At 44.1% G+C, this 13,758-nt stretch overlaps 1 protein-coding gene across 3 annotated transcripts in view; it reads left to right on the top strand.

Moving 5' to 3' along the window:
* The window catches only part of Tiam1 (TIAM Rac1 associated GEF 1), a 304,202-nt gene that overhangs the window by 195,204 nt on the left and 95,240 nt on the right, over positions 1-13,758 (top strand). For all 3 annotated transcript variants that reach the window (XM_004654435.2, XM_045150639.1, XM_045150640.1), the window contains exons 8-10: positions 1,699-1,884; positions 8,816-8,962; positions 11,599-11,673. In XM_004654435.2, the coding sequence (XP_004654492.2) occupies positions 1,699-1,884; positions 8,816-8,962; positions 11,599-11,673 (408 nt within the window). The remainder of the gene's footprint in view (positions 1-1,698; positions 1,885-8,815; positions 8,963-11,598; positions 11,674-13,758) is intronic.

The following is a 13,758-nucleotide window of genomic DNA, read 5'->3' as shown; positions in this document are numbered from 1 at the left end:
TGATGTGGAGGGACGTTGGTGCATAATTGCTCTTTATAAGGATAGTGTGGTTGGTGCTAAAAAGGAAAGTTTCAATGGAATAAAGAGAGGATATGTTTGCCTTTTATTCAGTTATTTCAAAGACAGTGATGGCCACCTGGCAGTACTTTGAAACCTTGTTCTGTTGCTTAGGAAGTAATTTTGTGAGCAAATGGTACTTAAATACAGCTGATAGTCTAGCTAAGTGAGTAGCCCTTCACTGCCCTCTCTCCCTCTGTTCTATTATTAGCTGCTGTACTTTTTTAAATTAAAACAAAATTCACATAAACATAATACACCACATAAAATTGGCCATTTTAAAGTGAACAATGAGTCCATTCATAATGTTATATAATCACTGAATCAATCTCGTTCCAAAGCATTTCCACCCCTAAAAGGAGCTGTGACCTGTATGAAGCAGTCACTCCCCTCTGTCCCCAGCCTTCGGTCTTTAAGGATTTGCCCACTTGAGGTGCTCCTTATGAGTGGAACTGCACGATGTGTGACTTTTTGTGCCTGGCTTCTTTCACACGGCATAACTTTTGGGGGGGGGGGTGGTCCACCTTGTGGCGTACAGCAGAACCTCATTCCCGGTGGGGTGTTCATTATTCCATTGTGTATGCACACCTCATCCAGCCCGTTCATACTTTGATGGACCTTTGAGCCTTTTCCATCTTTGGGCTGTTGTGAATAATGTTTCCATGAACATATATGTTTATGTTGGTGCAGGGTTTTACGTTTAGATTAGAACTGTCACTGTGTGGCCCAGTCCCTGACTCTTGCATATCCTTATTCTTCTGCAGTCAGATTTAAACATCCCAGTAGCCAGGGGCTCTTTTGCCACTTTGACAAACAAGGCATTGTATAGATACCGGCCATGACTGGAGCCCTGTTTCCGAATGTCTAAAGTTTCTCACTTCAGCCCTTGCTACTTTCCCCAAAGGTTCTTGGGTCTATTTGCCTCAGATCTTTAATTTGCCTTACTATTCTTTATGTCTTGATGTTTTGTAAACCCCCCCACCCTTAGTAATCTGTTCAGGGTTCTGGTGTCAGAGGTCCCTACAGTTTTATTCCTTCTGGCTTGGGTTTGTAGCTCAGATTTTAGAGTTGACATACCTCCCAGGCCCCCTCTCCCGCTACAACATGAAATCTATGATAGGAAAACAGAGCAAGTAACAAGGTCTGTTTATCATCCCGAATGTATGGCGATGGATCTTTGCAGGAAAAACAAGCAAACATATGGATGGCCTAAGAATCTTAGGGTGTCTGCTATTTGCCTCTTAGGGTTGTGACTAGAACTTTAATAACAAATATGTTTGCAAGGTTTTTTATAGAGTAAGCTTTAAAAAATTTTTTTCATTTATTTTTTTTAAATTTTTTATATTTTTTTAAATTTTTATTTAAGAGCAATAGACAGAGAGAGAAAGAGGCAGATAGAGAGAGAGAGAGAGAGAATGGGCACACCAGGGCCTCCAGCCACTGCAAACAAACTCCAGATGCGTGCGGCCCCTGTGCATCTGGCTAACGTGTGTCCTGGGGAATCGAGCCTCAAACCAGGATCCTTAGGCTTCACAGGCAAGTGCTTAACAGCTAGGCCATCTCTCCAGCCCTAGAGTAAGCTTTTTATCCTTTGCTCTCCCCTTCCTGACCTCTTCTTTCGCCACGTTTTCACCACTGCAGATCTTTGTTTGGGAGCAGAATCTTGAACAGTTCCAAATGGACCTATTTCGTTTCCGCTGTTATTTAGCCAGCCTCCAGGGCGGGGAACTGCCAAACCCGAAGAGGCTACTCGCTTTTGCCAGCCGACCAACGAAAGTGGCAATGGGCCGCCTCGGAATCTTTTCTGTGTCATCTTTTCATGCCCTGGTAAGTAGAAGCTACTGAAAAATATCCATCTTTATGATTAATCCCGAACGGGGCTTGAAGGGTGTCTCTGAAGCGTTTTTCTAGTTCATTGCCATGTGCCGATTTCGGACACATTTTCCCTTTGCAGTGTTTGCAAGTTTTCATTTGGATCTCTCTGGAAATTCAATGCTTAAGCCTCCTCCCTTGATGGAGAATAAATGATTGCGCCGAGAAAGTACAAAGGGTAATTGGTGTTGCTGGAAATTGAACCCAGGACCTCACATGCTAGATAAGAACTCTCTCCCACAGGGCTAGCCTCTGAACGGGCTGAAATAACCAAAAAGTACCATCTTCAGAGATGCCCACTGTCCTATTTGTTGGCATTTAATAGTATTTTTTTTTTAGGCAGGTTTTTGAACCCTGGTACATATTTTTAAATTTTTTTGACCTATGGAACTGGTGAGCGAAGGGCTGTGACTCCCGTGTAAATGTAGTTTGATGGCCATAAACGCCTGATGCGTGGGAGGAAGGCGAAGAGCTGCCCTGACACATAGCCGAACGTGCGTGTTGTTAGAGCGGTGGACTCCGAGCCAGGCGGCGGAGCAGGCTGTGGAGCTGGGCTCCCAGGGTGCAGTCTCAGGTAGCAGCTGAACTGAGAGCGGCTCTCCGTCCTTTTACCTGCTTTCGGCCAGTGCTGCGGAGGAAGTAACGTGATTTGGGCCTGTTGGAGTCAACACCCACTTAACATGCCCTGCACCGTGGCGCATCTCCTAGGGGTTTACATGTCAAGGCTCAGGCCCCAGAGGGCTGAACTGAAAGCCCTCGCCAGGCTGCGCTGGTCTTGCCCTGTCAACCGTGCCCTCCGCCGCATTCAGAGCCGTGATTCAGTCAGAGGCGTTTGTGTTCTTTATAAATAGATTAGCGTCATCATTCACATAATTAGGGGAAGATTTACATTTTTAAAGAAGTCTTAAACCAATTTCTGGAGTTATTAAAACTGGCGTCCCAATTTGTTCTGCTAATTACAGCTCTTCTCTTAGCCTGCCTGCCTGCCACCTCTCTGTATAGCTGTTGCTTTTTAAATTTTGTTTTGTTTTTAAGCAGTGGGTTGGCAAAACGCCATGATGAATATATATCCTCTAGTCAGTTTCAGTTTATGCCATCATCCAGATCCATTATCTTGAGGCTTGGATGGCAGGGTTTTTTTTTTGTTGTTGTTTTTGTTTTTTTTTGGTTTTTCGAGGTAGGGTCTCACTCTAGCTCAGGCTGACCTGGAATTCACTATGGAGTCTCAGGGTGGCCTCGAACTCATGGCGATCCTCCTACCTCTGCCTCCCAAGTGCTGGGATTAATGGCGTGCTCCACCATGCCTGGAGGCTTTTTTTTTTTTTTAAACTTAGCCAAATCTTCATTGTTTATTCTTCCCACCCTCCAAAATAAAGTGAGGTAAAAATTCTCACTTAGCTCCTTGTCAGAACGTCTTAATCAAAGTAGCATTTTCATGACTAAGCAAGCACAAGATACTAGCGAGGCACCATGTATAAAATACTGCCCGCATCCAGCTCACTCCTTCCATTACTGTGACTTGAGAGCGTTTAGATAGAATAATCTTCCTTTCAACCTAAAACGTCTGTGCTTTGGTTATTTTCTATCAAGCCATTGTCTCCAAGAGCAACGAAGAACCTGTGTGCTACTTAAGTCCACAGCTTATCTTGAGACCTCCTTCTTGTGCTCTCTCTCTCCCCCTCTCCTTGTCTGTGATGTGACTAGCAGAGATTTAGATCTGGCCAGGGGAAGATGAGGTTGGGAGTGCTGGTCGCACCTTAGGATTTTCTGGTCCATATGTTTTGAAGAATATTTCATTTCTTATGTCCAATCCTCTGTTCCTTTGTTCTTTTTTTTTTTTTTTTCCTGGTTAGCTGCTTCAGTGATGTAAATATCAGTGGTAGAATTGCCACGCTGTGCAGGAGGGGTTCCACTGGAGACAGAACAAGTTAGGCGGTTCTGTTGGAAATCTGTGTCTGTGTGCTCTTGTTAGCCCCTGCAGGACATTCTGGGCAGGAAATTTTATTTTGATCTTTTTGGACACACACACATATATATATATATATATATTTTTTTTTTTTTTTCTGGTTTATTTTTCTCCTTGTCATTTGACCCTGGGGGAGGGTCTTCCCTCTCCCTCATTGGGGTTGAGACATTCTTCAATCTAGCCTTTGTCTAGGAATTTTTTGCTTTCATCCTTTTAAGTGGGCTTGGTGGTAAGAGGAGGTGTGTGTGTGGGGGGGGTATCAGGGCCAGAGAACAGCTGTAGCTGCAATGGAGCCCCGTCCGCTGGGAGCCAGCCAGCCATGCTGAGTGGTTTGCCATCATTAACTGGAGGGCTCCTGCTGCACTTTGAAGAAAGGTTATCATTGTTCTTGTGTGTGAAGATGAGCCGAATGATAGAGTCATCAGGTGCCCGCCACAAAGGACGCTTTGTGCGGGCGCTTCGTTGAGAAACCAACCCTGAGCTCTGGTCCAACAGTTCTTCTGCCAGCCTTTTTTTCTACATCTCTTTGGTCATTTTGAGTCATTAGCATTGTGAGGAAGAGAGAGATCACCCTTGCAACCAGCAAGGCCCTGGCACTTGAGAATTATCACTGGAGGAACCTTCAGTACAAAGTTTGCTAAACGGCCTAAATCAACGAGCCAGCTGGTCCTGGGCGTATGTGGGCGTACGAGTTTGTCTTCCCTTCATGTTTTCCTGCCCTAAAACTAGAGAGTTTTTAAATTGTTGCCACTACATCTTTTTAAAATTTTTTTAAAATTTTTTTAATATTTTTTCTATTAGATCAACAAATACACGTGGGTACCTGGTATATCGATTGCTAGTCTTGAGGTGAGCATTCCGACAGCAAAACTTACAGAGACCCTGCCCTAGAGGGTGTGTTCATGTGGCAGAGATAGGAAGAAGTAAAGAAGCAATTTGGTGAACACAGTTAAGTGCAGACATTGTTGTGTGCTACAAAGGACATGAACAGGGTAATACCATAATAATTGTCCCTTGGTCTCTACAGGGGAAGGACACTAGGACCTCCTCGGGTAACAAAATATGGGGACGGTCAAGGATGTCATGTAACATGGTGTGCTGTTTCCATACAACACTTATCCTCCCATGCACTTTAAATCGTGTCTAGATTACTTCTAGGACTTAATGTAGTGGCAGTTTTATGTAAATAGTCATTATACTATATTGTCTCAGGGTCATGGTGAGAAAATGTTTTTACATGTTCAGTACAGACCAGTTTTTTTTCTTTTTCTTTTTTTTTTTTTTTTTTTACCTGTGTGTATATGTATGGTATGTGTGTGTGTGTGAAGGCCGCAGATGTATGTCTTGTTTTCCTTGATTGCTTTCCATCTTGTTTCTTAAAAAATATTTTATTTATTTATTTGACAAAGTGGAGGAGAAAGAGAGAGAGAGATAATATGAGTAGACTCCTTGCCCCTGCAGATGTACTCCAGACACATACACTATTTTGTAGGTCTGGTTTTATGTGGGTAGTAGGGAATCGAACGTAGGCCATCAGTCTTTGCAAGTTTGCTGAGATGAACTTCCAGACCAGGCACAGGTATGGAGGAAGGGATATTTATTAGAGCTTACAGATTCAGGGGAAGTTCCATGATGGCAGAAGAAGCTGGCCTGTCTTCATAGGTCCAAGCAGAGAGAGAAGCACAAGCCAAAAGCCACACAACATAGCATACTTCAGGAACTCCAGCTAAGCACCCTTTGCATATCTTTAGATTGAAATCTCAAATCCACCACGACACCTTAAGATCCGCCCAGTGACAGGGCCTCCAGCCAGGTGGTTGCAGATACAAACTACAAACTAATAAAACACTAACTATATTGGGGGCCATCTAGTCAAACTAGAATCGAACCTAGGCCATCAGTCTTTGCAAGAGCCTTTAACTGCTGAGCCATCTCTCCAGTTCAACCTCTATCTTATTTAATGAACCTAGAATTTGCCCATTTGGCTGGTCTAGCTAGCTAGCTTGCCCTGGAAACCTTCTGTCTCTGACTCCTGAGTGCTGCCCTTCCATGCCTGTCCTTCATTTATATAGGCTCTGGGATCCAAACTCAGGTAGGCACCCCTGTGTGGCAAGTAACTTATCCACTGTGCCATTTGTACACATTTCTACAGCACTTTCTGAAAATGTGTGTGTGTGTGTGTGTGTGTGTGTGTGTGTGTGTTCATGGGTGTAAATGGAGGTATACATGTGCCATAGCATGTGTGTGGAGGCCAGAGGATAACTTCAAGTGTCAGCTCTTACCTTCTGCCTTGTTTGAGGCGGGTCTCTCACTTACCACTGCATTCTACTGTGGTCAGCAGGCTAACTGGCCTGAAAAGTTCTAGGCAATTCGCCTATCTCAGCCTCTCATCTGGCTGTAAGGTGCACTGGGATTGCATACACTCATGCTATGCCATGTCATTCCTTTCTGAATATATACAAACGTGTGTGTGTGTGTGTGTGTGTATACATATATATATACATACATATCTATGTATGTATATATTTACTATGTAGTCTCAGGGTGGCCTTGAACGCACAGTGATCCTCCTACCTCTGCCTCCCGAGTACTGGGATTAAAGGTGTGTGCCACCACGCCCGGCTCCTTTCTGAATATTTTTGGTCTGAGGTTGGTTGAATCTGTGGGTATGGGGTGCCACTTCTGCTCAGCTACCTGTGTTTGAATCTTTTATGAATAGATTTTCTTTTTTTTTGTGAGGGGGGAGGGAGAGAGAGAGAAACATTGGCTCTCCAGGGCCTCTAGACACTGTACTTGAACTCCAGACGCATGTACTACCTTGTGTGTATGCACGCATGCGTCACCTTGTGCGTCTGGCTTACATGGGCTCTAGGGAATTGAACCTGGGTCCTTAGGCTTTGCAGGCAAGCACCTTAATCGCTAAGCCATCTCTCCAGCCCTTGAATTGATTTTCTTATTTGTAAATAAATACATAAACATGAGACCAAACAAGAAGCTTTTTCTGTATGTGATTTAAAAATTGAACACTATTTATCCAGTGCTTATGTAGTCTTTTGAACATGCATGTGTCAGCATGTTCTGGCTTAATCCTTCTATATTCTGTGGTTACCTTCATCTTCGATGTGGTGGAACCAGGGAACCAAAACTTTTCCATATTTCACAGTACCCTTGGTCTTGTGGGTTTTGTTCTCTCAGATACCTCACAAATAATTGTCGAGTTCCCATGGGTGTCTTGGCTACCATGCTTATATCTTGATCTGGGTGTCTTATGTGTTAAGCTGAGAAAATGCTAGACCTCTTGGCTCTCTTCCTCTGGCACCAAGCCCTTCTCCCTGAAACTGTGTCCCAGAGGTTGTCTTGATTTCTGTTCTCAGTGTGTTTGGGGGTCCCTGGCCATCTGCTTGCAGGGATACCACCGAGTTGACATCATCAATTCTGACAACCCAGTAGGAACTGCCTTGTGGCCAACATGCCGACAGCGGGAAGGCCCCGTGTTACCCAGTATGGCTTAACCCCTGCGGCTGCTGCCAGTTGGCACCTGCCACACCGGGAGTTGTCTGCGTGGGAATCTATGACAAGTAGGTTCCAAGACATTTAAAAGAACTGGTGGGGGCGTGTCACTTCCAGTCGGACTCGCTGGGCCTCCTGCCACACCCTTCTTTGAATGGAGAGCTGTGGGTGGCCTATTGAGACCTCCTGGCAGAAGGTCCCAGAAATTCCTAGGACTTTACATACAACCTATGGCATAAAGTTCTGAAGGCTCTGGCTGGGAAGACTTGAGCAGTGATCATAGTCATGGCTTTAAATGTGGGGTATTCTCTTCTAAAATGCTTCTGCAGTATGTTGGAAACTTACAGCTATCTCGACAGAGTTTAGCTTTAAGAAAATGCAAGTTTTAAGCCAGATATGGTGGCATATGCCTTTAATCCCAGCACTTGGGAGGCCAGGGTAGGAGGATCACCATGAGTTCGAGGCCACCCTGAGACTACACAGTGTGAATTCTAGGTTGGCCTGGGCTGGAGTGAGACCCTGTTTCAAACCCCCTGCCCCCTGAAAAAATGGAAAAGAAAATACAAGTGTTATTTCCTGTTGCCCTAATCATAATGCATGTAAGTTAGGGAGGCCTGGTAAGGTGGCTTCTGACATCCTAGCTATGATCTGGCCTTTCCTTTTACTAGGGATAAATAGTACCAAGGAGATCAGAAAGCCCCTCTCTTAGGACAGTGCTTAGGAGCTCCATATAGTTTTCTACTTATAGCCTATTAACCAGGGCCTACTTGCAAGCCCGGGCTGTGATTCAAAGAGGCAGTCACCGGTGACTGTGTGGCTGGGTGCTCAGCTGTATTAGGACTTTTCTGGATGAGAGAGAAGAAACTGTGGATATTGGGGAACAAAATTGTTGCTTATAAAGAACATGATTTTATACATTTCAGGAGATTGAAGAAATCCCTATAGATAGAAGAAACGGATAATTTTAGGTTTAAAGGGGAATCCGAGAAACAGTATTTGTGTTTTCCCACTATTTTGTTGACTTTCAGCAGCATTTTCAGTGGAAGGCAGAAATAGCCTGGCAGCATTTAGAAAGAGGCTCACGAGAGTATGGCTCACTGAACTTGATGTTGGAGGGCGAGCCTGTGACGGGAAGGAAACTGACTCTTGGAAACATGACATTCATAAGAAACCTGATGATTTCGTATAATTACGGAGTTTGCCAACTTTTCACCTGCGGCCCTGACAGCCCCCCCCCTCTCCAAGTCTCAACATGTGTATCATGGATTAATGCTTTGGGCATCAGGATCAGTAGCTGGCATGATGGGAGAGGGTCTTTTGCAGGGTGGGACCGAGTGGCATTTTCAAGGCACAAGCATTCGTTCTCCTGATGGATGTGGTCCTGTTGCCACTTGTTTTGTCCCGTATCAGGTGGCAGCTCGCACTGGCGAAACTGGAGTGAGAAGACGTACTCAGGCCATGTCCAGATCTGCAAGCAAGCGAAGAAGCAGGTTTTCTTCTCTGTGGGGTCTGGACACTACCTCCAAAAAGAAGCAGGGACGTCCAAGCATCAATCAGGTAGGATTCCGTGTAGGCAGAAATGCACACTCGAGGCTTCCACGGCCACCTGATTTGGGGTTGTGCACTCCGTCATGGACACTTACCTGGAAATGAACTTGACACAGAATTAGTTGTGCTACCCACCATCAATCAGTACCTTAATCCCATGATGCCGAGCTCTGCTTTTATCTATCGCTAAGCTCATCTCCCACCTTCTGAACCCCTACTTCATTACAGGCCTCCCCAAAAGTGTACGCTTTATCCTAGTCCTTGGAAACGAGCAGGCTCCAGAAGGAAACCAAAGGGTATGTTGTGCCCTAAACCTTCTGAAGCTGCCTCTGGTGCTAGACCAAAGGCATCCTCAGGAAAACCTGATTGTTTCTTTGCCCTTGACTTTGTGTGGTTGACATTAAATGGTCCTCTGGGAACGTGGAGCTGGGAATGTGGGAATACCCACTACCTTGACTGTATGCCTTCAGGGATCAGGCTGGTAGGGCATTTCATGAACAGCGCCACTCAGACCGATGCTGGGTGGGGTCCCACGTAACCAGTCACGGTGGCCCTGTTGCTGCCTTTTGATAGCGAAGGTCACAGTCTTACTGGAGGTACTTTTGGGAAACTTAAATCTTCCATTTGTTGTCATCCATTTCTCTTGACTTTGAGCAATAGCCCCCCAAACTACTTGTTTAGGTTTCAGAGGCTAAAGGACATGAGTACTTATAAACTTTTTGGAAGAAGTAAAGTGTCCAGTTCACAGGCTACTGTAGACAGCCAAGCGCTGAGCATTTTGGAGGTCATGACCAGGATAGCCAGTGTGGTATTCATGCTGTGCCCTTGAGCCACGCTGGAAACTTTCATTTGACTCCCTTCCTATTTGCTCAATAGTTTCCAGCCATTATTCTTCTCAGGAAACAATTCATTTTTATTTATTGATTAGAGAGTCCCTCAGCTGGCTATCACACTTATTGTTGAAATGTGGCATTTTTCTGTCTTGTGAGAACCTGCCAGAGACCAGATGAGCACAGAAGAGCAAGACTGAGACTAAGTAGCTTTACAGTTTTTTTCTCTGATCTTTGGACAGGGTAGGCTATAGATGGGCTCTATTGTTAAGTAAACCAGAAGAAATAGTGTAGGGGTGGGTGGGGGGAAGTCAGTGTTTCAGGGGAACAATCTCATAAGGATTGGATGGTTTTCTGGTAAACCTGTACAAGGAGGCTGGCTATGAGCACCAGTATTTCTCCCTCTTCCTGGGAGGAGGTGGAATTGTTTTGTATGTATCCTCTGCCATTACTGATGACTCAGGACACCCCCAGAAATACAGGCCAGAACCTTGCAATTTGGATTTGGGTGTGATCAAAATTCTTAGTTCCATTTTTGGTATCACATTATATTATTGCTCATTGCTACTGAGATGTATGGCTGAATTTAAGAGAAAGCCTTCACATTTCTTTTAAAATCAAAGGACACTGTAACATCTTATAAGTCATGCATGTAATTCTTACTTAAAGTAAATGTTTTTAAAAATGCTTTGCTTAGCCATAAACATTTGGGTAGAAATTTGCACATTAATTCGGTACTGTGAAGTGGATAGAATGTATGTTTTTGAATGCCTCATTTACATTGAATGAAAGCTTTTTCTTTCATATTTTTTGTTATTTACTTATTTGAGAGAGAGAGAGAGACACATACACACAAAGTGGTGGCAGATAGAGAGAATGGGTGTGCTAGAGCCTCTAGCCACTGCAAATGAACTCCAGACGCATGCATCATCTTATGCATCTGGCTTTACGTGGGTACTGGGGAATTAAACCTGGGTCCTTTGACTTTGCAGGCAAGTCCCTTAACTGCTTGGCCATTTCTCCAGCCCCAAAAGCCTTTTCTTAATCATATACATTATTGTGATAATACATTCGTTTTATAACCAAACTACAAAGTTTTTTTGCATCCAGGCATTCAAGTAATGAATACTGATAGTTTCCATCATCTCTTCAAGTTAGCAAGTTAGCAGGATATGTTAAATTTCAAAGAATAGACCTTTTTTTTTTTTTTTTTTTGGTTTTTCGAGGTAGGGTCTCAGTCTAGCCCAGGCTGACCTGGAATTCACTGTGTAGTCTCAGGGTGGCCTCGAACTCGCGGCGATCCGGCGACCTTCCTACCTCTGCCTCCCAAGTGCTGGGATTAAAGGCATGTGCCACCACACTTGGCTGACAATTTCCCTTTTTATAAATAATAAAAAAGTCTTTCCTATTATGTTGTGCTAAATAGCAAAATCATAAAAGTCTAGCTGTCAAAGATTTACTAGAAGATAATTGTCTGTAGGTATCTGATGACGTACACGGGGTGAAATTCTTCACTGTGAATGCAGTCTAGCCTGTTGCGTTTGCAAGTCTTTAATCTTAGCTGCATTATGTGGTTCTGAAAGCACATTCGGTTTTGAACGGATAGAGATTGTAAGAGTCATCTCTTTGCTGGGACACAAGGGCCATACTTTCCTACATGAATTGTTACCTGCTTTGGGGTTTGATATGCGAGTCCCTGGAGACCCTGCGCTGTTTTCCCAGAGCCTTGCGCATTGTGCAGCCCCCCCCCCTCCCCGCTGCATCAGTCCCACAGTCCAGAGTTCTTTTCTAAGATGATACTTTTTGTGTATGCAGGTGTTTGGAGAGGGAGCTGATGCTGTAAAGAAATCGTTAGAGGGAATATTTGATGACATTGTTCCAGATGGCAAGGTAAAAATAAGCACATGTTCCTTTGCTTAGAACCCCAAGCACATTATCATATGCACAATGCTTTGGGTTGGGGGGTACTAAAATTAAGTAGACTCAATATAACAAACTAAAATTATCAGTTTTTTTTTAAAGGTTATGTAACAGGTCAATGTGAGATGGAAAATTATTTTCTGTTTAAAACTTGGTGCTAATAGGAACATTCTCCTGCTGACATAACATTTTCCACACTTATCATTTGATGTGCAAGTTTCTAACAAGAATATAAGTGAAAACTTGAGTTCTGAGCTAGCTGAATATTTTATGCCATTGCTAATTCCTTTTTATGTACAATTTCTATTCCAAAGTGGTGAGTTCTTATTGCCCTCACTGTCAGCCCACATATGCTATTTTGTTCCCATTAATTTCAAAGAACTTTTCTGATAGTACATTCTTTTTTGAGAGAGTGCATTTGCCTCCCAAATCAAGTGTTCAATTTGAGATTCACAGGCAGGATTCAACCTTGTGCTTGGATTTCATAGGGGTTTTCAAGCCACTCTGATTGATACCCCATAATGACACTGATCCCCCTCCTCCCTGGCCACTTGTTGTGGCTTCTAAATAAAAAAAAAATAGATACCCCAGATATCAGAACCCTAATAATGATACCAAAGCCTCTTTGCTGTGTGGCTGTCGTGTTGATAACATGCCCTTGGTAAGATTCTCTCGTTCTCAGCCTCAGGATCAATATGACAGAATTCAGCTCTCAGTTGCCATGCAACCAGGTACTATCAGTCAGCAGTGGCTGAGGTCTGTGTTCTAGAAAAATCTAATTCTCTATGGCTGGAGAGATGGCTTAGCAGTCAAGGCACTTGCCTGCGAAGGCTAAAGACCCAGGTTCAATTCCCCAGGATCCATGTAAGCCACATGTACAAGGGATACATGTTTCTGGAGTTTGTTTGCAGTGGCTGAAGGCCCTGACATACCCATGCTTTCTCTCTTTCTGTCAAATAAATTTTTTAAAAAATTTAAGAATCTGATCCTCCAAAACCAGAGTTCCTGGTATTTGAGGGAATATAGTGTCCGTGGGGAGGACTTTCTTCCTCATTGAAGCTTCCTGGATATGTTACCCTAGATCTGGAGGTGTCTGGGCTTGCAAATAGTCAACCATGGCCCCTTATTTGAGCAACTGTCTCTCATGAACTTCATTTGCTTTGCCTGTATGCAATCCAAGCACAGTCTTTTCTACTTACCTGGTCATATCTGATGTGGGCCAGTTCCTCCCACATGTGTGATACATTTTATAGGATGAGCTGTTTTTTCCTCACAGTGAAAGTTTTCCACTGAGTTTTCCCTGTAGTGTTTAATGTCGTTTCCCCCCCCCCCCAGGATATGTTTTTTTTTTTTTTTTTTTTTATCCTGCTTCCTGGCATTTAGGCTTTGTTCTCAAAGAGCAGTTTCGATGCAAAACTTAGGCTGACCCAGTGCTAAGGGGTGCTTAGTTAATGCAGCGTGTAAAAACAGTGTTGGAAGATTCCAGTGATAGTTAATGGGATCTAGGCGAGTTGATTAGTTTTTTGGCAATTATTTTGCCTGGGCTCCAACTTCTCTGTGAAAGTAGCAGTGTTCAAAGGTAGGGCCAATCCTTCCACAACTGGGTCTCGCTTACTGTCCCCATCCTTGGGTCCTGGTGCCCTGTGTCTGTGGAAGCAATTTTGTTCCTTCCCAGCTTTGCTGAGAAATTCGTTTCCTCTTGCGGTTGGCTAGCATCAGCCTTGTCCTTGGTCATCTGCAGACACATTAGTGGCCTGGTTATAAAACCATTGTGAAGGCCTGTCGCTTGACGAGCATCGTAGTGAGCTCGCATCTTCTGTTTGCGCCATCAAAACCTAATACTGTTCTTTCCTTCTTACTTGCTGGGGCTCCCCACCTTCCATCCGTCCCTGGGCTGTTTTCTGCTTTAGCTATTCCACTGGGTGGAGAGGGTTAGCCCAGCTGCTGCATTTGCCTGCTAATCTTTCTCTCACATCCGTGCCATGCTCCCAGCCTTAGGCAGAGTGACACAGAGGGATGAGCGATGGCAGTGGCCTAAGGATTCTGCAAGGATGC

This window comes from Jaculus jaculus, chromosome 5 (assembly GCF_020740685.1).
Source record: "Jaculus jaculus isolate mJacJac1 chromosome 5, mJacJac1.mat.Y.cur, whole genome shotgun sequence".
Lineage (NCBI taxonomy): Eukaryota > Metazoa > Chordata > Mammalia > Rodentia > Dipodidae > Jaculus > Jaculus jaculus.
Note: the sequence above shows the minus strand (reverse complement) of the source record. Positions and strands in the feature narration are given on the sequence as shown.